The sequence below is a fragment of the Branchiostoma floridae genome, chromosome 8 (assembly GCF_000003815.2).
Source record: "Branchiostoma floridae strain S238N-H82 chromosome 8, Bfl_VNyyK, whole genome shotgun sequence".
In the NCBI taxonomy this organism is placed as follows: domain Eukaryota; kingdom Metazoa; phylum Chordata; class Leptocardii; order Amphioxiformes; family Branchiostomatidae; genus Branchiostoma; species Branchiostoma floridae.
The window spans coordinates 6028498-6055176 of record NC_049986.1 but is presented as its reverse complement, the minus strand read 5'-3'; the positions used below and the strand labels follow the sequence as shown (position 1 = coordinate 6055176).

General features: G+C 40.7%; 1 protein-coding gene across 1 annotated transcript; it reads right to left on the bottom strand.

Annotated features, from left to right (window-relative positions):
• Positions 1–2437: 2437 nt before the first annotated feature.
• On the bottom strand, positions 2438–24871 carry LOC118421162 (ADAMTS-like protein 2). Its single transcript, XM_035828322.1, has 19 exons — positions 24812–24871; positions 22770–22915; positions 20969–21050; positions 20099–20204; positions 19276–19439; positions 18458–18581; positions 17879–17959; positions 17097–17269; positions 16405–16633; positions 15725–15848; positions 15192–15298; positions 13995–14121; positions 7672–7879; positions 7020–7256; positions 6180–6335; positions 5332–5505; positions 4460–4639; positions 3836–3983; positions 2438–3138 (listed from the first exon to the last, which is right to left on the bottom strand). Exons 1-19 carry the CDS (start codon positions 24869–24871, stop codon positions 2903–2905), a joined length of 2862 nt encoding a protein of 953 aa, XP_035684215.1. The 3' UTR covers positions 2438–2902.
• Between the last annotated feature and the right edge of the window lie 1808 nt (positions 24872–26679).

The following is a 26679-nucleotide window of genomic DNA, read 5'->3' as shown; positions in this document are numbered from 1 at the left end:
TGGTACTGAACACTATCAACACACAAACATACCTGTCCTTGGTACTGAACACTATCAACACACAAACACACTTGTCTTTGGTGCTGAACACTATCAACACACAAACATACCTGTCCTTGGTACTGAACACTATCAACACACAAACATACCTGTCCTTGGTGCTGAACACTATCAACACACAAACATACCTGTCCTTGGTACTGAACACTATCAACACACAAACATACCTGTCCTTGGTACTGAACACTATCAACACACAAACATACCTGTCCTTGGTACTGAACACTATCAACTCACAAACATTCCTGTCCTTGGAACTGAACACTATCAACACACAAACATACCTGTCCTTGGTACTGAACACTATCAACACACAAACGTACCTCTCCTTGGTACTGAACACTATCAACACACAAACATACCTGTCCTTGGTACTGAACACTATCAACACACAAACACACCTGTCCTTGGTACTGAACACTGTCAACACACAAACATACCCGTCCTTGGTACTGAACACTATCAACACACAAACGTACCTGTCCTTGGTACTGAACACCATCCACACACAAATACACGTTTTTGGTGGTGAAAACTTTCCACACTCAAACACTCCTGTTCTTGGATTGAACACTACACACACATTCATTGGTGAACAGTACACCACATACACAAACAAAGGCAAAAGTAAGAGAACGCTTGAGATAAAGACAGTTAATGTAAAGGAATGGTAGAACTGTTTATAATTTATTTTCTTAATTCTATGGATGCATGAATTCGTCATAATAGCACAAGAAATATTTACATGGCAATATTGTGGAATGTATCGTAGATACGAATGAATTTATTCGCATATACAATAAGATAGCACCGTAAATATTTCAATCAATGCACACATAACACGTCGTACGTACTGTAAATACTTTACATTAGGTGTAGATTTAAAATCCGGGTACGAGTAGGCACCTTTTGTACATAATAAATACCTTAAATAATTGTATAAAAACTTTTAAAAAGTGTTTACGTAAACAATTGATCACCGATTTTGACGGCTATCCACCTAACAGCCCCAGACGTAATTATAAATATAAAATAACAAGGAAACAAATTTCTATTAGAATCAGTATAGTTCTGGAAGCCATATTTGCGCTGCTGCAAAAGTAAACAAATAGTTGGTGTTAATTTTCTTATACTGCCTTGCGTCGCAAAAGTTGTCAATAAAATCATGTACAAAATATTCTAGAAATAATCTAGATACAGTACAAATATACTTATACATGGCTAAGATATTTTTTTATTAGATTGATGCTATTATACCATTTTTCTCTTCGCCAATGGCGATAGAGTATGTTTTTGTCGACTTGGGTCTGTATGTAGGTCAACAGCATATAACTCGAGAAATTGTAGATGGAACTTTGTGATTTTTGGTAGGTGTGTAGCGGTTGTCGAAAGGAATGCCAAGTTCGAAAACGGTTTACCTGGCGTTTTCCTACGGTACTGCAGCGAGCTTGGTATGTTTTTTGCAGTTTGTTTTGGGCAGCATAAGTCAAAATCTAGCTGGGCGATTTTCAAGAAACTTGGTAGGTGTGTAGCGGTTTTGGAGAGGAAGGTCAAGTGCGAAAATGGTTTACCTGGCTCTTACCTACGGCGCTGTAGCGGGATTTGTATGTAAGTGCGTTTGTCTGTAAGCAAGATAACTCGAGAACCCTTGAATGGATCCTGATGATATTTGGTAGGTGGGTGGGGGTCAAAAAAACGAAGGTCAAGTTCGATAATGGGCCCCCTAGTGACTGCCTAAGGTACTGCAGCAAAACTTTTATTTTTGACACTTCGTGTTTTGGATATGCTGTGGTCATGATTTTTGAGTGGTAGATAGCCCTTGGGGCAGAGAGTAAGTGCTGTGAGTTTGGACCCCCTAGCGGCTTTTTGGGAACTGCAGGCACCGATTTCCTTTCAAACTTTGAACGAGAATAACTCGAGAACGTGTTGACGGATCATCAGGATTTTTTGGTATGTAGATAGAATGAGTACTTAAAATAATAATCTACATGGAAAGATGCATTTAATTGTAATCAGTGGCCAATTAACAGAAATAAACTGTTTTGTATATACATGTATCTCACTTGACCTATATCTATGGACACATCTGTTTGACAGATGTTTTTGCTGGAGGAAACACTGACAAGCCGTGAGCTGGACACTGAAAAGCTTGAAATTCTGATTGACCAGGGGTACTATCAGGTCATCTTGTACAATCAGGTCTTGTTTTGGTAGCATTTGTGGGGTTTGGGGGTAGGTACTATTTAGTAATAGATGAATAAGACCTTAAAGTCTTAAATAAAGGCATGATTTAGTAATACATGAATAAGACCTTAAAGTCTTGAATAAAGGCATGATTATTTGGCGAAGAGATGGGTTCGTTGAACTCTAGTTCAACAATCTTTTCTCTCAATAGGCAAAAAAAATATGATTACATTCATAGTAATCTCTTCTATTTGTGCAAAATGATATGTAATAATAATTACATAATGATTAAGCAAATGTAATTCAGCAAAGTACATACAATCACGCATTTGAGTTAAGAGAAGACATATATTTGATAACAGTTCAAACATAATTTGATTTTGGACTAAATTTCATGTTTACATTTTTATTTCATGTTTACATTTTTATTTCTCTGTATCACTATTTTTTATCGAAATCTTTTGTTTTTTCCTCATGGATACATTTATGTTCAACATCAATATGTTGTCTGTCTGTAAGTGTCGTCATAGCCGCCATCTTGTTTAAAATTTTGCGTAATGCAACGTGTATTTTAACCGCAATTGCCTATGTGTATATACAACTTCCAGGTTTGACCTTACAACATGGCAGACAACACTGACGTCATAATACAGCCTCGCTATGGACGCCTAAAGTCGTCGCCATGGAAACTAAGTCTACTGCGCATGCGTACTTTCCGGCGCCGCTGTGTCCTGGAAGAGTTGGTGGGCATGACGGTGCCTGTAGGGTTGGGTGTAGTGGGAACCTTGCTGCACGAGTGGCAACAGGCCCTCTTGTAGTACCAATGCCCGCACAGGTTCACTCGCAACACCAGCTCGCAATTGGCTGCCGAATTGTCCATGCAGTTTTCGTCGACTGTGACGATGGTAAAATAATTGTGTAAGTTTTTTTGCGCGTTGACATGTGTTTGTTGTACATTGGACAAAATATCTGTCACGTGAGATTTTAAACAATAGAAATGGAAATTGAAATTGTCTAGACTGTCAACTATGGACCACCTAAAAGCGATTTACTCATTCAAATATTTGTTAGTTCCGTTTGAATAAAAAAAATTGCATGCAGCAGCATTTTTACCTAAAACATATTTTTGCCCACTTTATACTGAGACAAAAACATCGCGTATTCAATGTAATTCAGACATTCACCCCTAATATCATATCATGCACGAGAAAAAGGAAATAAAAAAGTATCGATAATTAAGCTATTAACGATTAGTGAAGGAAGTGAATCATCAACTCTAGACGGAAAGATCTGCACCATTGCACACGGGGAAATGCCCCTACTCTTTTTCAAAACGTGTGGTGGGTTCTTTAACATGCGTGAGGTGTGGCTCTTCCTAAACATGGGACCTCCATTTAACGTCCTATCCGAGGTACGACCTTTGCCGAAGCTGGGTACTATTTTTTTTTACCTGAGTAAAGTGAGGAAAGCAGTGTAAAGTGTCTTTCCAAAGGGCAAAAGACATAGCAGGTTTTGAACTCTTGACCTCTTGGACTGGGCCCAAAGTGCTACCGATTACGCCACACGATCCCACATTTGTTTATCTATTTACCTTCATCGTCTCTTCTGGGACAGGGTGTGTTCATACAGGACATCTTGATGACAGGCATGGTCTCAGGGTCACATGACGTGGACGTGTGGTCTCCATGGTAACAAACGACCTCCCGTCCCCGTACCCCTGCTCCACACGTGGTGCTACACTGGAGGGAGGGGGGGTGGGTAAAATATTTAAAAATAACTTCGAAAATAGTGTTTTTTTTTTTACTTGAATCCGGAATTTCTGGATCGACTATAACCAACCTTAAGCGTGCCACTCCAGCTTAATTCGCAGACAAGTTGCGCGGCAGCAGCTGGTTTTATTACACTGAACGATATGTAAGCGCTGTTCTAAACTAACGACGATGCCCCAGTACTCAACGAGTATTACTCAACGATCATAGTTCTTCTACAAATTTTGAATGCATCAATCTTTCTAATTTGACCAGAAACCATTGTGTCGTCATCACAAAGCGGTAAGAAACTGTTTTTTACTGTAATTTTGCCATTGTAATAAATTTTGCGTCTTAAATTTTGTGGCAAACATCGTAGCCCTTTGGTATAAAGGTGCTCTTTGCCAACTCACAAAACTGTAGAAGAAACTTTGGTATGAGACATTATAGTATGAACCGTTTCTTACCGGTCCCCAAGGAGAAGCGAACCATGTGGGTGGACAGTCCACGTCGTTACAGACTTGTGTTTCCGGCGGTTTGTAGTCCAGGTTACAGATCTCACCACGGAACTCCCGGAACTGACGGTTAACCACTCCGCCACAGATAACCTTCCGCCGCTGCTGACCTACCCCACACGTCGCGGAACACTGAAATGAGAAATGTGAAAGTTTTGAGAACTATTTATGTGTTACTTTGGCTGTGATAACGTTCGATACTTGTGTTCCAGACCGGGTGATAACTTGGATTAATACACCGGCTTCTACTGTTATCATATAAGCATAAATCATAGAATGATTCAAACGTATTTTGAGTGCACCGAGTGTTTGAAAAATTCGAATTCTGGATTCGAAATGGAATTGGTATTGTTGCAGTACCTCAAGATTGATAATAATAGTAGCCCACTCATGCCCTATCAGGCTAAGTACAGGCATATAGATACAAAAGGTAGTAATGCAGTACACATGGTTTCTAAAACATGGATTCTAAAACTAGTCTAATACATTTGTTCGGCTTCTTCTCGTTTCTTAGTAATGTTAAGTATGTAGTTTGAGATGTGTTTGTTGACAACATCACAGTTTTTTTCAGGTAGTGCAAGGTTTTGCTACCGAAAGTATGGCTTAACTTGTAAAAAGAGTATTTCTCAAATTTCATACAAAAATCCATCTTCAAAAGCTTCAAGCCCAAAATTTTAACTGAAATCTAAAGTTTCAAATGTAACCTTGAAATTGTAACTTACGTGCAAAGCAAAACGTAGGGACATTTTCCGACGAATTCATAAAAACACATAGCTATTTGACATATTTTATTTATAACCTCATGTAAAATATTGTAGACTTGCCGGTTGCCAGGCTTGTGGCAGCCATCTTGGGCCACAATGGGTTTGGTCTCCGCAATTGATGACATCTAGCGGCCGTGCAGTAGCATTGCAGGCTCTATCCTCACGCGTCTCGCCGTCACGTGATTGACACGTGACTTCCCGTGTACTGACGCCAGTTCCACATCTACCTGTGCACTAGGATCACATCAACACGTTAAGAAAACAATTTATCATAGTCCTGAAATACTAAAAACTTTGTGCAAGGTAGATAGCAATGATTAACTTAAAGATACATAGTTTTACGTTTAACATCGGGAACATTTGTATGGAATTAATTTTTTTATGAGAAGCTAATCAAATCGGCCTACCGGCTGCTTTTTATAGAGGTCATTAGGGAAGGGCAACAAAATTAACATTTCGTCATTAAATGATGTACTTTAGTTATCACGAAATAATAGCTAACAAAATTGCCAAGCTTACTGTGGATCCAAATTAAGTTAAATCTATTTCAACGAAGAACTCCATGCAACCCCTTAATCAGACAAGCTGTTAACCCTAAATTAACAGACCGGAAGGGAGGAAGGGGGGGGGGGGCTAGAGGGGCGACCAATTTTTATGTCGCAGAACGTCGCAGAACGTTGTAAAATTTAGTAACAACAATTTTTCAAAGTTAGGAGATTTACCATTTTTCGTGATGCCGTGGCATCCAGTTGTTAATATGCAATTTTTTTTAAATAAAAAATCGTTAATTTCGGTTTTAACAATGTATTTTAGCTACGAAATTTGTGTTATTTTATAAATGAATAAAATCTAAATTTTTGATAATCAGATATGCATAATTCATGCTAATTGAAAGTGTTGCACCATACCTGTTGCCAGGAGCCCTCTGCCCACGTGGTCTCCATGCACGGCCCGTTGTTGCACACCCTCTCCGTGAGGGGCTTACGGATAGGATCACACGGGTCTGACTCCGTGTAGCACCGCGCTTCTCTTGTCATCGTCCCGGGGCCACACTGCGCTGAGCACTGACATATTCACCACAGAAATAAAATGATAATCTAACGAACAACATATCTTGTAGGGCTGCAGGACATTCCGAAATAGATGTTATTATGAAGAATAAGGATGTTCAACGTAAACCAATGGCATTTCAAAGATCTGTCGATGTATAGCGAACTTGGATACAAGCGTAAGAGGCATAAAGAATGTTGACATAGTGAATATCAGTACAAACAAGGGCGATCGAAAAGCTCTGAGCCCCACGTCATTTTGAAATCGGTGATCCATAGGTATGTTAGTGGTAAAAATAAGGGTTAACTGTGATAAGATCTCTGTGGGTCATGTTCCTCATGCCATGAAATCTACGAATCAATCAACCAATCGTTGGAAGACATTAGCAAAAATTTTAATAGAACAAGTTGAACTGTAAACATCAGATAACAAATTTTCCATGTTTTTTCTTCTCCCTTACCTAAATTGATCTCGCCTGCAAAGCGATTATTGACTTGACTGAAAAGACTTAATACTTTATAAATATGCCCCAAAATTTCAGATGTACAGCTCTTTTCAAATCAAACTCAGATGCTATTGATCGCCCCTCGTACGTCGGAAAGAAGAAGGAATACACAGGACCATATGGAAGAAAAGATTTTTTCAAAGATTAGTAGAACCCTCCACCAGCGTTTTATGGCCTTTTATGCCGCTCTCACCGGGGACCAAGGTGACATCTCCCACTGCCAACCACACGTGGCACGTCTACACGCGTCCAGATCAGTAACATCGAGTCCGTCCTCCTCCGTCTCTGCTTCCGGTTCCGGTAGCGGTACCGGCTCGTAATCCGGAAACGGTTGTTCTGATACCGGATTTAGAACTAATCCGGATTCCGGTTCTGGTTCCGTTTCCGATGTGTTGCTGTCGGCCTTGTTGTGGTCTGCATTGTCTACGTCCTATATGTTTAATACCGTTTGTATGGACTCAGTTGGGCTCACATCAAATAACAAAACCACCACCACCACCTTTTAACTAGTAGCCCTGGTAGCCACACTATCGGGAGACTCCTGCTGTGCTAAGAGTGCTGTCTGCCCACTTCATTTGTAGGAGAACCCCAAGGATTTTTACGAAGACCTACTTTCACGAGCCAAACAATATAGTCAAACCGGAATGAGGTTTCCACTTTTGTGGGCGTAGCCTCTAACCAGCTGTTAACCAATCAGAGAATCGATGTTCGCCGATTTTTTATCTGATTGGGTGAATGCCGGTTAGAGGCCATATACCCACAAATGTGGAGACCTCAGCCCGGTTTCGTAAGGGTAATTGTATAGCCAGAGTGTTAGGATATACGCACTAGTAGAATGTACTGACCTGTGAAAAGGTAGAGGTCCACCACTCGGGCGGACAGGGTTCCGAATGGCATTCCCTGGTCGCTGGCGGTTTTGCAGTGCTGTTGCAAAGTTCATCGTAGACTGTCGTGTCCAACCCTCGGGAGATCACCTTCCAACACCGGACCGTCCGCTTCTGCGTTCCGCTTCCACAAGTCTTCGTACAGTCGGTCCAGTCACTGGTGATCCATCTAGCAAGAGGGAACATGATATAATTACCTTTCTCACATGGCGACCATGATAGATCGAAACCGAGGCCAATGTGGCAAAGAAAAGAATGTCCGTCTTGGCTGCATGTCTGTCAAATATTTGCATTTAATTTATGCATATAATGGTATCTTGCACTGTTAAGAGTCATTGCAGGAGAAAACCAGGCAGAGGTCGGAAGATGGGGGTCGGCCAAATCAACTCAAATTTTTTATGTGTGATAGGTATGGGGAACTATGGACAGCCATATGATTAAAACCCTCCAGCTATTTTTCGTTATGGCGTTCTGGGGCCCACCTCTGAGACCCTCCAAAATCAAACTATTGATGACTGAAAATTACTGAAATTGCGATGCCTATTCTGATACTTTTGATTAAGATATGACAAAAAGTTTTATATTCCCATATTTCATGTCTTCTTAAGTTTTACTGACAAAAATTTGAAGATGAAGTATTGAAATTAAGAGGGTGTTACAGGGGGTTACCAGAACCAACGAAAACACAATTTTCAACTCTCTGAATTTCTGTGATATTTAAGGGGCTTGTTCTCCGACAACCAGCAATTTAAATGAATGGTTTTACCTTTACTGTAGAGAGGAATATCTACTAATTGAAAATCAAGCGTCGTCTAATTGGGCCATGTATACCACGAGCCGTGAGCGGGGGGTCTTTATGGGGATTTTCCAGGTTTTTGACTATGTTAAAACAGGTAATAACTGCTCACTATGGGCTACTGGACGGCAACTTTTTGGTGTCCCTGTGTAGGATCATTGCTTAATTGTCAAAAATGCTTCAACTAATTGCAAGTAATTATTGGGGCTCTGTATGGGGGATATTGTACTACTGTTTGTCGATTTCCGAAAGGCCTTCGACTCCATAGACAGAAACATTATGTTTGAGATACTTAGTCTGTATGGAATACCATTACCCATCGTCAGTGCAATCAAGGCACTATATACGAACACCACTGCTACTGTGATAACTCCCGATGGTGAAACAAGCCCGTTTGAGGTCACAGCCGGTGTCCTGCAAGGAGACACATTAGCACCTTTTCTTTTCATCATAGTGCTAGACTATGTACTACGTCTCTCATTGGACAGCATGCAGGAAAAGGGTATAGAAATTCAACCTAGAAGAAGCAGTCGACACTTAGCTGTGAATCTTACAGACCTAGATTTTGCAGACGATCTAGCACTGTTAGCACACCTAGTCAAGGATGCTGAAGATCTTCTGCAGTCTCTCGAGAAAGCAGCGGCTCAAGTTGGACTCTATTGTAATGCAGCAAAAACTGAATTCATAAAAACAAGTACAAGTATTACTATTGCACCAACTGATCTCAAATCCCTATCTGGAACTTGCCTAAAGGAAGTCGAGGACTTTAAGTATCTCGGGTCTTACATTATGAACTCAGAAAAGGACTTAAGCATTAGGAAAGCCATGGCCTGGAATGCTTGTAACAAACTGGATAAGATCTGGCGCTCCAGCATAAACAACAAACTTAAGGTACAAGTCTTCCGCGCAGTAATAGAGCCCATTCTCCTGTATGGTGCTGAAACTTGGACCTTAACAACTCGCCTGGAGAGGAAACTTGATGGTACGTACACACTACTCCTGCGCAAAGCACAGAACATTTGTTGGAAGCAGCACCCATCTATAAGGGACATTTATGGAGATCTTCCGAGGGTCTCTCACAGACTCAGACAGAGACGGGCACAGTTTGCTGGACACTGCCTTCGGGCTAGTGAAGAGGTAGTTTCCTCACTCCTCTTGTGGAGGCCTCGAGGAAAAACTCACTCCCGGAAGCTGACCTTCCCGAGACTGCTTTCCAGGGATACCGGGCTAGCGGAGGAGGACCTGGCAGCGGTCATGTCAGACAGGCAGACGTGGGCTGAAGTAGTGCATGGACTTACCCCGTCCCCTCCGGGGGTCGACTAGGCAAGGCAAGGCATGGGGGATATAAGGCTACTTGAAAATGAATTATGCTGGTTTTACCCACATTTGTTGCTCTGTAAGTGCTCAATATGGGGTAAGTTATGTCATTTATTTGTGTCTCTGTCTTTTTAACCGTCAAAAGAAGCTATAACTAATTACTGCTATTCAGTTGGGCTCTGTATGGGGCATATAAGGGTATGTGAAATGAAATTAAGCTGCTTTTACACATCTAAGTATCTCTAAGACGTCAATTAGTATAAGTCCCTTACAAAGCGTGCTTTCCCCATGTAATACATAATGAAAAAGGATCTACATGGGGGTTATCAGTATACTCCACATACTATTTACTGCACTGCAGGCCACATGAATGACCGCATACTATGATAGGCAATCTACAACATAGAAACATGACCCTAACAAAGAATTTTAGCTATTACCAAATACGATGTGTAAAAGTATACCAATGGTTTGTTAGTATGCCTGACTGCTCATTTATTCATCACCATAAGGACAGACTAGAAACATTAAGTCTATGAGAAACCTACATTTAGAACCCTATTACAATGGATCATACAGTCTGCAAAATACACAAACGCACTGCTGAAATGCATATTCACAAATGCACACATTCAGTTTTCTTGGACTAGTACAATAAGCTGGATCTGATGTAATTTTTTACCTGCAAAGGGTAAGAGATTACAATTGTGGCTAGGCCTAAAAATTCACATATTTGGAACAGAGTTTCTACACAATTGTAAAAATCATGTTACAAAACTTTGTCAAATTACAATAAAAATCAACACATCTACATGTGGATAGGATATTCTCTAATGCCTGTATGACTTTCCTTGTCGTAGAACCTGTAATGGGTAGATGGAAATGATCTGTTATGCACTTCAGTTGCTTTAGCTTTATTGATTTGAGACCTTTGGTTTTAGCCAGTTTGCACAAGTTTGTGTCTTCAAACATGACAACATGACTGCAGTCAATACTTAGAATTAAAGTATACACTGTCTTTCGAAGGGCCTGCATGCCACTCGCTTTCCTCATCCATCGCTTCCATGTCAGTGACCACAGATTCTGTGCTTTCTTGCTGTCTTTGTGCTGCTGAAAGTCTTGTAAAATAGCTTGTAATCTGCTTGGCTGTGTGCCACTCGCTGGGCTGGAACAACCGCTTGCCATCAGATTCCCTAACGTGCTGTGCACATCTCGTGGGCCACTTGCACGGCACCAGCTTTCTGCCCAGACGTAGCCCCCGATTGAAAATGTCAGTCAGATAGGCCTAAGTTTTCATCTTGTCTGACATCCATTGGCCGCATTTCCTCGTCCGGATTGCCTAGCCTTCATTGACAACTTGGTATGACGCCCAATCCGGATTCTTCTCCTTGTGACTGTGAGGATAGGCCAGGGCCATGAGTAGGGCTGGATACCGGTACAATACCGGTTTTCCTCATTGCACCGGTCCAGAAAAACCGGACCTGAAAAAAATCGATGGACCGGATGTTGGACCGATTGAAAAATGAACTGATTATATGATCAGGCATCCACACGTTTTCGGGGTTATCGGTCGAGGCCAATAACAAGAGCGAAGCAGAGTACACTCTATAGTAATTTTACCAACTTTTACACAGTCACACACCAGTGGGAGTCGAATACTAAACAATACAGATTTTTTCAGCAAAATGGACCATTGTTTTGCATATCGTCCATTCACAAGTTCTCACATAATGAATCAGGTTCAGGAATGGACCTGGACCTGATCCTCTGGACCTGAGCCGGACCTGGACCTGAATTTTCTGTACTGGTACCCACCCCTAGCCATTAGCAGTCACAGCTTGAGCCCACTGCTTGTTCTGTTGTACAATGTAATAATACTATGTAACGTTGGAATCCCGCTCCAGTTCTTTAAAGTGTTCTCCAACGTCTTCTAGCTTGTTGGCTGAGCTGAAGGCTGTCATATATCCTGGCTCAGGGCAGCAGAACAACGCTGACTTTGACCAACTGCCGATGTTGTGATGTAACTTGTGACTGTGGGGTACCAAACGGTGATGTGTCAGGGTTGGAAGGTCATGTATCTGTGGCACCGTGACAAAGTTCACCACTTCTCCAACCCCAACACCAAATTTAAAGGCTCTCCAGACTCGTACTAGTATGTCTCAATCAGTTGCAAACAAGAAATTGTTCTATGACTTGATACCTTCCCATTTTTGCCTTGCACTGCTCTTAGTTTGCTTCACCTGTTTGTGTCACCGCCATTCTACAGTCCTCTATGCCTCCATGGGACTCCGACGCTTCTTTCATGTCTTCAACGGTCAAGACATCATGTTTTTCATTGATGCTATCTTGCGGTCACAAATGTCCTTGCCTCCTGAGGGTCTGAGAAGTCTAAGCGCAGAACTGATATGCTAGTTTTCTGACCGATCGCTGGCAGAGACAACATCAGCAGAGAACAGTGATAGCACCCTGCAATATCTCAAAAACACTTTTATTAGTAAAAGATTCTCGGACTTGACGGTCTCAAGTACACTTTGCAGAATAGCACAGACAGCTGACCAGTCCTGTCGGCAGTTGTTGAAAATGTGGACAAAACACTCCACATCATACTTGCCTTCATCGCCCGTCGTAATTACTGCAGCCATTGGGATCCATAACTCTATACTATAAAGAACATGGGACTTTTAATTCGATGGCTCTTAATTTATAATTCCCCAACCCACCTATCTCACATGCAAAGTATGCGCAGAAGATTGCTGACCGAGTTCTTCTCGCTTCTGCCAGAGTTCTGATGCAATGACGGTTAGAGTATATCATGTACGTGGAGACCTGATAACCCCCATGCAGAGCCTCTTTTATTAAGTACCACATGGTAAATACGTAATCATTATGATTCTGTAAGTACTATGTACTATTTGAGGACTTACAGAGCAACAAATGTGGGCAAAACCAGCATAATTCATTTTCAAGTAGCCTTATATCCCCCATACAGAGCCCCAATAATTACTTGCAATTAGTTGAAGCATTTTTGACAATTAAGCAATGATCCTACACAGGGACACCAAAAAGTTGCCATCCATTAGCCCATATAGTGAGCAGTTATTACCTGTTTTAACATAGTCAAAAACCTGGAAAATCCCCATAAAGACCCCCCCCCCCCCGCTCACGGCTCGTGGTATACATGGCCCAATTAGACGACGCTTGATTTTCAATTAGTAGATGTTCCTCTCTATAGTAAAGGTAAAACCATTCATTTAAATTGCTGGTTGTCGGAGAACAAGCCCCTTAAATATCACAGAAATTCAGAGAGTTGAAAATTGTGTTTTCGTTGGTTCTGGTAACCCCCTGTAACACCCTCTTAATTTCAATACTTCATCTTCAAATTTTTGTCAGTAAAACTTAAGAAGACATGAAATATGGGAATATAAAACTTTTTGTCATATCTTAATCAGAAGTATCAGAATAGGCATCGCAATTTCAGTAATTTTCAGTCATCAATAGTTTGATTTTGGAGGGTCTCAGAGGGGGGCCCCAGAACGCCATAACGAAAAATAGCTGGAGGGTTTTAATCATATGGCTGTTCATAGTTCCCCATACCTATCACACATAAAAAGTTTGAGTTGATTTGGCCGACCACCATCTTCCGACCTCTGCCTGGTTTTGCCTGGTTTTCTCCTGCAATGACTCTTAAGGTACTATGAGGGCAGTCTACGTGACTCTAAATTGCTACATCTTTTGGTGCATATATATACCACTTGTTATAATTTATTTTATATTTGATCTTGTGTTGTATTGTGGAAAATTGTGTGGTTTGGAAATAAGTTTTGTCTTTTTTCCTCATTGATCTCGTTTTCGATCTATTGTGGTCGCCGCGTGAGAAAGGTGTATAAACATAGAAGATTGCACTGGACATTTCGGGCCTTTGTCGACTGGACTCTAAAAGGGATAAGCTGTGCCTACGCCCTACGGTTTGCACGAACTCTCGTTAACTCAAATAGATTCAGTAATCGACGTCCATGTAGACGGAGGATACTCATAATAGGACACAACTACCAATTCTCTCAGTTCAGATGTAAAACTACTAGTTCTGCATCTGATTTAACAGGTGTTCGCCAAGAGCGGCTTTTAGCATCATAGACTTTTCTTGAGCACATACGCCCCCATGCGTCATTACCTTGCTTTGCAGGGTTTCCCAACGCAGTAGTCAAAGGAAGGAGTCGGCTTCATCCGGGCATCGCAGTAGGCCTCCGGTATCTCCCGCATATCGTTATCCACACAGATGGCAAACCTCGTCACTACACCTGAAAGTCATATATATCACAATGTGTATATATAGATATATATCACAATTCCTTTCCTGAGGGAAGGAATAAAGTTATGTAAGCTCTGCAGTCTCTGTCGTTTGGCTGAATCTCATCTGCATCAATGACCTCACCATCGGTTCATAACACAATACGAATGTTCGTCAATAGTACTGGACACCAACTTCAGTCAGCTAAACAAAATCAACAAACATTTCAACAATACAAGCGTTACTGTAGCTTTAAACTCCAAAGAAATGAAGATATGGTCCTAGGTTATTGTCGGTATTTGTGTGTGGGTGTCTGCCAGTCTGTCTTTGTGCTTTCAGTCATTTAAATTTGTGGTCAGCATTATCATTTGATACTAGACTCTTATGATATTTTAGTATGTGGTATTTCGTGTGATCTTACTAAAGATATAAAACGATATTGTAAGGACGTAGGAGGTAGCTATGTATGTGAACTGTTAAGTTTAGCTGCCGTGATATACAAAAGACTGTCTAACACCATTTTCGGTGTTTAATTTGGTTATATACTGATTAAGATCGTACGATAATGACATAAGGTAAGTGACCGTACGATCACAGGACTGCGATCAGTAAAGCTTGTTGAAATGAGATCTGCAATCTTCAAGACCTTTTAACCCTTGATTTGAAAACTTCGTCTGACCCAGTCTTAACTCAACTTTTACTCAGGGGTTCACCCACTTTACCAACAGAAACAAATACCCATATAATGCAGCTTACACAGACATACATACTCCAGACCAACCGTTTTCAAATTGATTGAACATTTTCCTTTAAAATCTTGTATGTATATATATATATATATATATATATATATATATATATATATATATATATATATATATATATATTTGTTGGATCCGTCACCCCACTGCTGTACTACTATTTTATTTGACCTCACATTGTTTTGTCCTTTGTTCATTTTATTTTTAAATGTCCTAGTAGTAATGTTGATATTAGCTTTGCTAGAGTGCATTTACCACTGTGTCTTGTCTTATATGTATACCAATTTAAAAAAAAATGAGTTGTTGCGCAGTTTATTACCTAATTCAGGCGTGCACGTTGTGCTGCAAGGCGTCACTCTTCCGTTTAGTTTCCAACGGTACTTTTTGGGATCCGGAGTTGTGATGCTCTGCCGCGGTATTGAAGTGCTACAATAAAACGGAAAACATACGATACTACATTGATAATGTCAATAAACAAAGAAGTGCAAGTAGGATAACATTACTTATATAATTAACGATTATATCGATTCCGTGGTTTAAAATATTCATCGACTCATTTTCACATTCATTTGGCAGCGATAGTATTGTATTCAGACGAGGACCGATATCGACTCCTAAGCACCTTTGACCCTTTGCTGACGTCACACTTCCGGTCTAGATGTGTGACATTTGAGATTTGAATCATTACAACTTGAAAAGGGTCAGAGGACTGATATGAGCAGATTGTTGGTGAGCGCTTTATTTTTGTGCACGGCTATAAAATTTTAAATTGTATCATAAATATTATATCTACAAATTTAGTTTTATGGCAATGTTTTCGTGTTAATGAGATGTTTGAGGAGATCGTGTTACCTTGCCTGTCTGGTAGCCGTGGATGCCGGCTGTCTGGTGAGGGGTACGGAGACTGTCGCGGGGATCACCGGACGGGGGTCCTCAGATGCCTGGTCTTCATCTACTGCTTCGGCAGAGGCTCTGGCTACGTTTGAACAAAGATTCGTAGTTAGGGCACACTATTGAATACAGACTTCGTGTGGCGTCGTGTGTGGAGTAACCGGTAAAGCGTTCGGCTTAGAATCTAGAGGTCCTAAATTCGCTACCCGCCGTGCCCCCGACGTTGTGCCCTTGGGAAAAACACTTAACACACGACCTTCCTTACTTCATCCAGGTGTAAAAATGGGTACCTGAATTCTGTCGGGGAGCTCGAGGTAAAAGAAATGACTTAACTATGTATGTGGCACTGTCAATATACTAGTTAGTTAATAACTTGAGTGCAGTGCCATATTGTCCTCGTCTGTCCAAAAGCAAATTAGAAAATAAGAATTGACAGCTGAGTGAATTCAGATAATCAAATACGGCATGCCTATACATAATTACATTGCGATTGGTTAGAATGGTTCCAAAGTGTATTTTCTTAACTACGTAGAGACATAAAAATATATGCCCTTGCTCATTTAACGAAAAACATAACATGAAGATAAATCACTAATGGTTACGAAAAACAAAGAAATACAAATCACCACGTCACACCATACCTCTGTGTATGACCCGTCTAGGTGCTGATGTTTCGGACCGTGGTTTATAGTATACAGGAAACCCCCTAGAGGGTCCTCCAAGGAATTCTTCTTCTTCTGAAAGTACTCTGACTGGCTGGCGGACTTCTTCAGATGGCCTCAAGACAGTGATTTGTCTCAGAACGGGTTTCCTTGGGATAGTGTACTCAAAACTCGTCACGGATGATACGTTAGGTGCAGCACTTAGCAGCTGAAGAAAAATGAGAAAGCACGAAACATTTGTATAGCCTGACTAAAATCGCGCTCCTTGCGGCCGGCCCTACAATTGCCGCCGCCCTAGGAGGGGGTCAGTAACCCCAGCCAGTGAGAGATTGTGCAAATACAGGCTACACGCTTGTACGTTATGCACAATTATATAACATCATGAATATAAGGGAAATATTTCAACCAGGAATACTTGCATGGAGCACCTATAGAGAAAAGAGAACATTGCTATAACAAGGTATAAGTGTTTCTTAGGCGATCCTATGCAGCAAAAACGGTGAAGATGTGGAATCCCTTCAGTTACCTAATAAAGTTGTCTGTACTAAAAGTTTTAACATCTTCAAGACAAGACTAAATAGCCACTTAGAAGCTTTAAGTGTTTTTTGTTAGAATATAAACCCGTAATAGGAGTGATTTAGTTCGTCTACGAAAACACAGTCACAGCTTACCAATACGTGCAAAGCTTCGGTAGTTGGTCCGTCGGAGGTAATGGTTTCAACGGCGCCCTCTCCCTCCTCGCGTGTGTAGTGCAGCTCCGTGCCCGCCACCAGAAGCGATCTCGGGCTTGGGTGTATGACGAAGTCCCCGTTTAAGTAGAAATCGTCACTGCCATTCCTGAGGGCTTAAGTGTGCGACATTGAAATCAGCAATAAAGAAATCATATTTACTTTCTTGCTTATTGTTGATAACAAACTCAATGTGATATAGACATTGCTATGCCTTATTGCCTAATAAAAAAAATATATGTAATGGCTTCTTATTTGTTAGATTCTTTTTTGATTAAGATAAAACAATATTTGTGTGTTTGATAGCATTTTACGCCCATTGCCACGGTTGTGTACAGAATGATGACTTCGGCTTTTGCAAGTATTACTTTATGCCTGACCTATTATTGAGGATCTCAGACAAAATACTGTGCTCTGTTACATTATATATGCGTCAGAACTTTACGGTTGGAATAATATTGTTAGTGGCGACACCTAGCTGCAATGCAGAGTAAAGTAGAAATCATTTACAAAAGTAGATGACAGGTGGTCATTAAAATGTTAACTCTTGATTTGTGGACAAACATGCAGTTGTATGTAAAAAAGTTAATAACCCTGCTATTCACCAACTATCTAGAAAAACAGAGAAACTGTATATCGCATGCGTCAAACAAGCTTGATTATCGTTAGGATAAAATTGTTTGATAAGATATCTATTCCCATATGCCCATGAGATAGTCTCTCACCGAGATATGTTGCGTTGGTCCGTTGGTGAATAATGTTGACTTTTCTGGAGCCTACTGGCAGCTGGGCAATAGATGTATAACCTGCAGTAAGAACAATTAGAAATTAAAAAAATACAATAATATTCCATGAAGCTAACAGACGAAAACGTTAGTTTTCAAAGTTGCATTATATCCTGTACTTTTGTCTAAATGTTCTGTTTATCAAGGCCAAGTTTTTTATTTTTAGAAAAAAAAAAGAAAATCTGGGGCCCCGCTGTGCCCACAAATAGCACCGTACCCGCAGGGTTTTATTTGAATTTGACTTAATTCATCCGCACATTTCAAAATTTATTTTCGGAACATGTAAAGAGCAAGAAAGAAGACATGCTGAGAGGAGAAAATGTATGCGGATTGCAAAGCTATCCCGAACCGAAGCCAATAAATGATATTGATTTAAGAATATTATATCAAACATTTATAATGATAAATAATGACATCATAATTACGGATCAGATAGTCAATTACCAATGAGGGAGTGTGCAAAATCGAAAATGTATGTAACACCTAATGAGGACGTGAAAACATTTCATATTTACTCACCGGAAGCGGAAATGGTTTCCTGGAATGTACCCCTGATGACCTCACACGTGTCACCTTCGCCATCACAAACACCACACCGATCATACTCCTTTCTTGAGTATAGGACCCCGTCACATCCTATAGGCTACAACATAGCACAAGTGTCATTCGAACATCACAAACATCATGAAAATCATACTGATCTATATAGAATTTACTATCTCCACTAAGACAGCTTTTCGCATTTTTGGCAGCATCTCTGGGTATCATTTTTGTTTGTTTTTCTTTGTAATAATATACAGTTTAATGAACTATAGAATAATCTTGTTCACTATTCTCTTAGTAGGCATATGATGATGATGAAATTCTATATGATGAAAATGAAAACAGTCATTGTCTCGACCATTGTGTTTCGATTTGCATAACAACGCCGAGACGGGGTTTGTTTTCTTTTTCGGGGCATTTACCTTTGACATATTACCTAGAATTCCTGTCGCCGCACATGCGTTCTGATCTCTGTAAAAGGGCTTATACGTTCAACGTCAAGTCCTCTGAGACAACAATAAAGACATCATATTTTTACATGTAAATAAAAAAACACAGCTACTACTAATTTTTCTTCCAGACAGAATCTATGCAAGCCTCGTCTAGTCTCGTGTTCTCTCGCGAGATCGAGACTAGATCATTCTCCGTGATCAAGATGTGCTGTTAGACATCGAAAATATGGAGGTACGTACTCCACCTTTAAAACAGTCGCTGTTGGAAGAAAATTGATAGTAACTGTATGCATACGCGGCTAATGAACCTCTTCAACAACAACAAAAAACACGTTAATATACCTGGCATCTCCCTGCTATGCAGATATCAGTTGAGTCTTGATAACACGGAGTTCCGTCTTGAACATGTCCGAAGTCCTGGACCTGGTTATCTGGGGATTTACACCTTAACTCGCAGGGGCTGACTGATGTGGTGCGCCCCCATCCCCTACCTCGTCTCCTGTGCCCTGAAATACACGTGAAAATGTTGTTATATGACACGTTTATGAAGGTTAGACATCCAGGTAAACGATTTTCAAATACAATACAATCTCTACGACTGGATGAACGACTGGATGAACTTTTCCAGTGAATTGAATTGAATTGTTCCACCAGTTCATTCTAGCGACACTGAAGGCGAGTGATGGATGTCACTCAAAACGTCCAGAAGTAAATTTCCGTTTTTATTACCCAATTGTATAGATTGAATAGTTGTATTTGGATGTTGTTATATGATATTAGTAAGTATATGATATTTAGGTCAGTAGGACGACAGTCTGACTGGCAGTAGTAGAAATAAAGGACGTTACATCGAGGTCCAATATTCGACATCTCGAGTTTGCTTACTTAGTTATCCATACTTATCGAAAAGAGTAGGGGTTCATTCCGGTGCGAGTGGATGAAACCCTACAGCAATATGGCCGCAACTGGGTACTGAGACCACTTGAATGGCAGCCACTCCTAACTGTCGTATTGAGGTCACTTGAATGGTGCCACTCCGAACCCTTGTGATTTACCCCCACATATTGTAAACTCCTTTCAATTCGGCCCCTTGCTGTAAAGAGGGGGTAGCTGGCCCACCAACAAACAACAATGATAGAAATAAACCCAGTTTGTTAACACGTACCTCTGTTAGGTTTAGGAGTGTAGACCGGAGTCCAGTCCTGACCCGTGCTACCCTTGTTCGCCGCGCACTGCAGTAACCGGAAATCTCGACTTCCCAGTGGACATAACTGGAATTGAATTTAATGGAATTGAAATATAACTTTATGCATTTAATAAAGGGTAGGTAAACAAACATATCTAAATTAAGTATGGTATTATGTAGGACGGCATCAGCATTCTAAAGTTACAATTTATCCTAGGTTCTTGCAACATTACTTCTATTGTATCACATCGAAGGAAATTTTGACGTTATATCACATCATAATGTCGTAAAATTTCTATCAACCCCTGTTGTTTCGTTTTACAGCATTTTCTTATTTTTTTCTGACCATATGATAAACCGTTTAGGAGATAAAGGAGATTCAAACGCGGGTCTTAAAAGAATCCCCCCCCCCCCCTCGTCACAGATTGACCCCAAAAGCCCGGTCTGAATATCGTTGTATTCGAATATACAATACTAGACTGACAGCTAATGTAGATTGATTGACAAATTTACTATTGATATTTTGGCATCAACCCCACCTATTGTTAGACTACTCCATGTTTGATCATAGTGTAGTAACAGACTGTACATATTCCTTAAGGTTTCCCATATTTTGACAAATGTACAACATGTATTTGTCTTTCCTGACTGTTCCACTGCCCATGTACTGCATGTTAAGTTACACATGTTATTCGTCCAGACACACCAGTATATGTTATCCCTCCATGTGCAATAGTACTCGACTGTACAAACACTAGTCTTAGTGGTTGACAAATGTACCATTGTTGTTGTTGTTCTTAATAAAAATAAAAAAATAAATTTAAAAAATGGTTGTATTCGATAACTTACCTGGCGGTTGCACGTTCTGTACCGTCTTCTCCCCCCGTAGCAGACACTGCTGACGTGCACCTCATCAATCGGAATTAACCTCCTGTCGTACAAAATAACGGTTAACGGTAAGTGGTTAGCATGTTTCTTTAGGGCAGTGTAGGGAACGTATGGTCTTGCTCCTGTATCATTCCTAGTGTGACAACGGGAGTACTTGTCCTTGCCCCCCCCCCCCCGTGATAAGCAACATAGAAGTCCATATGTTGTGTATTATAACCGCACGTGCAGACAGCGATGTGGGACATTGAAATATGAAATACGAAAAGCCTGTCAGATTATTTCTACCACATGTGCGGAACGTGACTTGAAGAATGATTTCACTGGGAAGGGTGGCAGTTATTGGTGCTAGTACGCTAAACTGATTTCAGTCTTTTTCCCCTCACGTGTGTTAATACCTTGTTTTAGTTTGCAATAGGATTAAATCGCTCTGGGTAAAGATAGTCTAACTTTCTATTTCCTCAATTTTACAATATTTTGGTGTCAAAGAAAAAACCGTTAGGACAAGACCATGGTATGTCTAGGTAAAAAAATACGAAAAAGGCTCTGCTGCAGTACCAAGGTCACATACTAGGGGGCCGGAAATCAACACCGACCTCTGTCATCTCAACGTCTACCAACATACCAAATATTATCCATCAAGAGGTTCATGAGTTATGCTGACTACAAAAATCTGGAAACACATTAACACACTGTGACACACGTGCACACACACTAAGAGACGCACAAAATATTTCTATTATTCATGGAGATAAAAATCTGTATGTGTTCCTGACCTAGCTTTAACGCATGCCAGGGTTAAAACAGGCGTTTCAACTTGAAATTGATCGATGACGGCTCGGCGATGGTTTGTTATTTTTGGCGGAGGCCTTGTCTGCTGACCCTGACCAGTCTACTAGCTAGGTGGGGAGAGGGGCTTATCCTGATACCGGTGGTTTCGTTAAGTGCCAACATGACTATTTTAAGGACAAGCAACAGATAAATTTGGTATTACATGTACCTCCTGGTGACAAACAAATGACAAACAAACAAAATCCCTAAATAGGTCACTTTCTGAAGAAGTTAGACAATATTTCAGACAGGGAGCAAGGTTTACATGAAAATTTAAGAATACATGCTAAGATGATATCTGAAACGAATTTTATATTGATACAGATGAATGATTTGAATAAAACAATCAATTTACGTATGCATTGAAGCTCGAAAGAATAAATATAAAATTAGATAAAACGCTGATGAATGACGAATGAATGAATGATAGGTAAATAAACGATAACTAATGTAAATGGTTGAATAAATCAATAAATTGATTAATGAGTAGATTTATGGATGAACAAGCATGTGAATAAAAGCATACGAAAATACGTCGATGTAAGTTAGACATCCAGGTAACAGGATACAACGAAAAGTAGTTACTCAAGCAACTCGATATGGTTTTGGAAACGGTCAGACATTTCAACTGGAATCCACCAGTTTTCGCCAGTGTAACTTTAACCAGTTGCTTGATCAACCATATCCAGTTGCTTGATGAACTACTTTCTGGTGCATACGAAAATACATTAGGGCGCAGTCACATAGGTCGTGTGATCGTCGTACGATTTTGGTGTCATAGAATTTTCAAGCAGGCCGTGACAGAACCAATTTCCGACATGGATCCAACCACACTTTGCAGGAGACGTACATATTTGTCCTTAAAAATGCCCGAAATTAGCGATCGTACGACGATCGCACGACCAACATGCATGACGACCATGCCCTTACTTACTTGACCGTGAGACATTTTCTTTGCTGAAAGGACACCCCCGTTCCGCAAGTTCTGGAGCAGGCCGTCCATATACTCCACTCGCTGTAGGAACTGTCTTCCACCACTTTAAGTTCCTGAGCTCGGCTAGTGTAGTCTGTTGTTTCGTCCTAGCAAAAAAAAAAAAACTACATTAAAAAAAAATATTTGTGGCATCGTATGGCGCAATCGGTAAGGTGTTTGACCCAAACTCCGGAGGTAACGGGTTTGGCACCGCTGATTTGTCCCGATGTTGTGCTCACTTCGATCGGCTTTTCGCCCCCCCCCCCACCAAAAAAGGTCTCATATATACTGTAAAGCGCAAAATTAATAAATACATAGCGTATATTAAAAAAAAAATCAGAAAACGTAGAATGCCAACGTCAATTCTAAGGTCTTTATAAGAAGACGCGAAAGAACTAAAGTTAAAAAATCTATTGTTTGGCATACTATGTGTGTTGAGTCAATTGTTCAACTTTCCTGGCCACCCAGATTTCATAATGAATGCAACTTTTATTGGCCAAACTTTTGGGTTCTGAGGGGATGACATCCATATAATTAAATCAGCAAGGCCTAACTACTTTTCCCACGGAATGTGTTGTATACATTTCCAGAGTTAGAACGGAGAGGGTTCAACCGTACGGCCCATAGACGATCAAACCGCCCGCCCGCTTTGAACTCAAATTGTCGATGACATGAAAACCTACTTCAGAGAGAAAATCGCAGTCAAGGTCAAGTGCGGTGGAGACTATCTTCCCACATCAAAGGGTAAAACAAATCAAGTTCGTGGTAAATCTTTTGGTTTGTCACAAACACTACTTCAAGTTCATTAACGCTTCTGTATCAGTTCCGCGGATTTGATACACTTTTAACTGCCCGCCGGTGTCAAACCAAATAAGTCCCACTTGCTAAATAAGTACCGGGCACTGAATGGGGTTTTCGAGTATACCTATGACGTATGTCCCACTCTTCTGGCGTGATAATATAGAAGCAGAAATCAGCGCAGACTTTTTCTAGCGACGTAGAGACTAACCCTGACCCTAAATTCTACCATAACCCAAGCGCTCTACTGAAACCTAACCTTGAACATAATTCTAACGCTAACCTACATATAGCCATTTACCGTTATCTAACTACAACCCCCATCAAGTCATTCACAGACCGGTGTCGCAAAATTAAATAATTGGTTTGAACCAAGTTTCTAACGTACATGTAACTAGCATCAAAACATAATATTTTCTAGGGTGGGTATAACATAAATAAAATCTAACACGGTGTATTCCGTATCAGCCTCGGTCCCAGCCCTCTCGCAGGCCTGATAAGACTGGTACTTCGTATTGTATCTTATGTATCTAACCTAATCCTAAACCGACCCTAACATTAATATCTCCACGCCGGGGCAATACATCACTTGGCAAGTATTTGGTGTGACACCGGTTTTGCCTTCATCGGTGTCCTGCACTATGTACATAAAATTGTTTCAGAAAACTACTAGACAACTATTTTCCTTTTTCCATACACACGCGCGCGCGCGCACCGCAACATAACTACACCAAGGAAAACATCTTATAGATGTATATCTAACATTTCTTTAAATATGAGAAGTTTAAATCGTCCTGCAGGCCGCATTTCATTAAATTAAGGTCACGAAAAGAAATGAAAGAATGGTAACAAATGAATTTTTCATGCTGGGCGCAGTATGCCAACCCGTCGTGATGGTTTTTTTCATGCTGAATGATATGAAATTTGAAGACTCGGGTTCCTACTGAGAAAGATTTCTTGCCTCATCGGTTTTTGGTTAACCGCAGTTAACCCCGCTAGTCTCTCAAAACAGCTGACCCTTATGGTAATATAGACACACGTGTATATCGGAGTTGGGGAGGGGGGCACATGATGTACATGTCTTTTTACTACAACGTTGCTTAGCGGTATCATGTAAGGTGCATCTGTGTTGAGAGAATTCTTTAAACCATCTAGCGTTAACAACATACAGGCATATGCTGTAAGAAGTACCCCGTTAGCCATACCATCGGGAGCTCGCTGCCATCTCTACGGTGCAGGGAGTGCAACCCGCCGACCAAGTTCATTAGCGCACACCGGGGAATTTTTACTGAGTCGGTCACAACGTTCTGGTCAAAACTACTCAAAAAGGTTAGCAAAGAAGACAGGCTGACAGAAACACATACTGGGTCGGTTAAACACCCCGAGACCAACAACTGAAAAATATATTCATTCATTTAGCTTTACCACATTTGTGGAAGGATTGACAAAAATGTCGACAATCACATTTTCAGACTGTAAGGTTTGATCCGCGCACCGTGACCGGGAAAAACCCTCTCTTTTTTTTATAAGTGTGGTGGGTTCTTATAATAAATACGTGTGGAGATGTGGCTCTACTAAAACACGTAAAACCTCCATTTAACGTCCTATCCGAGGGACGGCCCTGACTGAAGCTAGTAGGTACTCAATTACAGCTATGTGGATTGAAGAAAGTCGTGTAAAGTGCCTTTCTCAAGGTTTTAAAGCAGGGACCTCTTGGTTTTGACCTTACCGAAGGTAGGCTAAAATACTAAGGCAAACTGACACGGGTTTTCTCAAGCATAATTGTAAATATGTGATTGTGTTACGTTCTGTCATGTGTGCATTTTTATGTCCAGGAAGATTAGCAGTGTACATTTTACAATTTTGTATCACAGCTAATCGACAAAATAAAGCCTCTCAAAGCCTCTCTCTCAAAGCATTCATTCTCATACGTGTTAGTAGATAGCCCAAGAGATCCATTAGTCGTGTTGCAGACATGCAAAAATCACCTGTTAGACCCTACCGTTATATACATTGGCAACGTATGACAAAAACCGAATCCCTTGTGTTAAGCAATGTGTCACACCTTGCAACCCACACAGATATTTATACATTATATACATCTGCACAGAAGAGAGGGTTCATTGGAAATCTTCAATGAAAAGATTGTAAACTAGTTTTGCAAATGTGAAGAATTTAAAAATGATATTCGAAAGGTATATTCTTTCTGGATTCATCTGTCAGTTAGGGCAAAGTTTAAATCAACGCTTAGCCTTGCGATGGCTACTTATAAAGATGGGGGGGGGGGTCATTTGGATAGCAATGCTGTGCCACGTTCAATTACATATAATCCAACATTTTAATATTAAGTCAAATGAGAAATAATTGACACATGCCGAGACAATATCTCAGTCTAAACCGTCAGCATAAGTATAGGTCTACTTAAATACAAGCTAACGCCCCCACGTGGTTTTCGTCAGTGGTACAAATTTTGAGCGTCTGGGAGTAAGTTGGGATAGGGAGAAACATCTAGACGTCTAAAATTAACCCCCCCCCCCCCCCCCTCTTAACTCACCTCCCGTGCGGTGGACGTGGCCTCTTGTCCCCGAACCCACAGTCGAGCTTGGACGACGAAGCTGAGGAAGATAATGACTCGCCCAGACGTGTAGGGGACACCAAATGGCGACAACCGCATGTTATTTAACAATAGACCCTGGCAAAGGGGAAGAGAGACACGTTAAACAACGTCTGGGAAGAAGGAAAGGACGCGATGGCATCATTGCCAGCCTGTTTACAACAAGAACGCTCGATATGGGGATTCTTTAGTCTAGGTCACACCTCCCCAAATGTCGTAGACGGTGCGCCCCCCTCCCCCCTTTTACATGGACGCGTCTTTCAACACTTCCGAATATCCTCTTTATACACCTAAATTTTTCACGTTTTTATTTCTCACAGCACTACAAAGTCGATATTAAAAATAGAGTACTTGGCAGAGCGTTAAATTTAGATTATATAGCGGAGTTGTTATGAGTTTTCATTTTGAAGCCAATGGGTTCCACCTGTGTTGGAAGCAAACCAAATGAAAGAAAGGAGC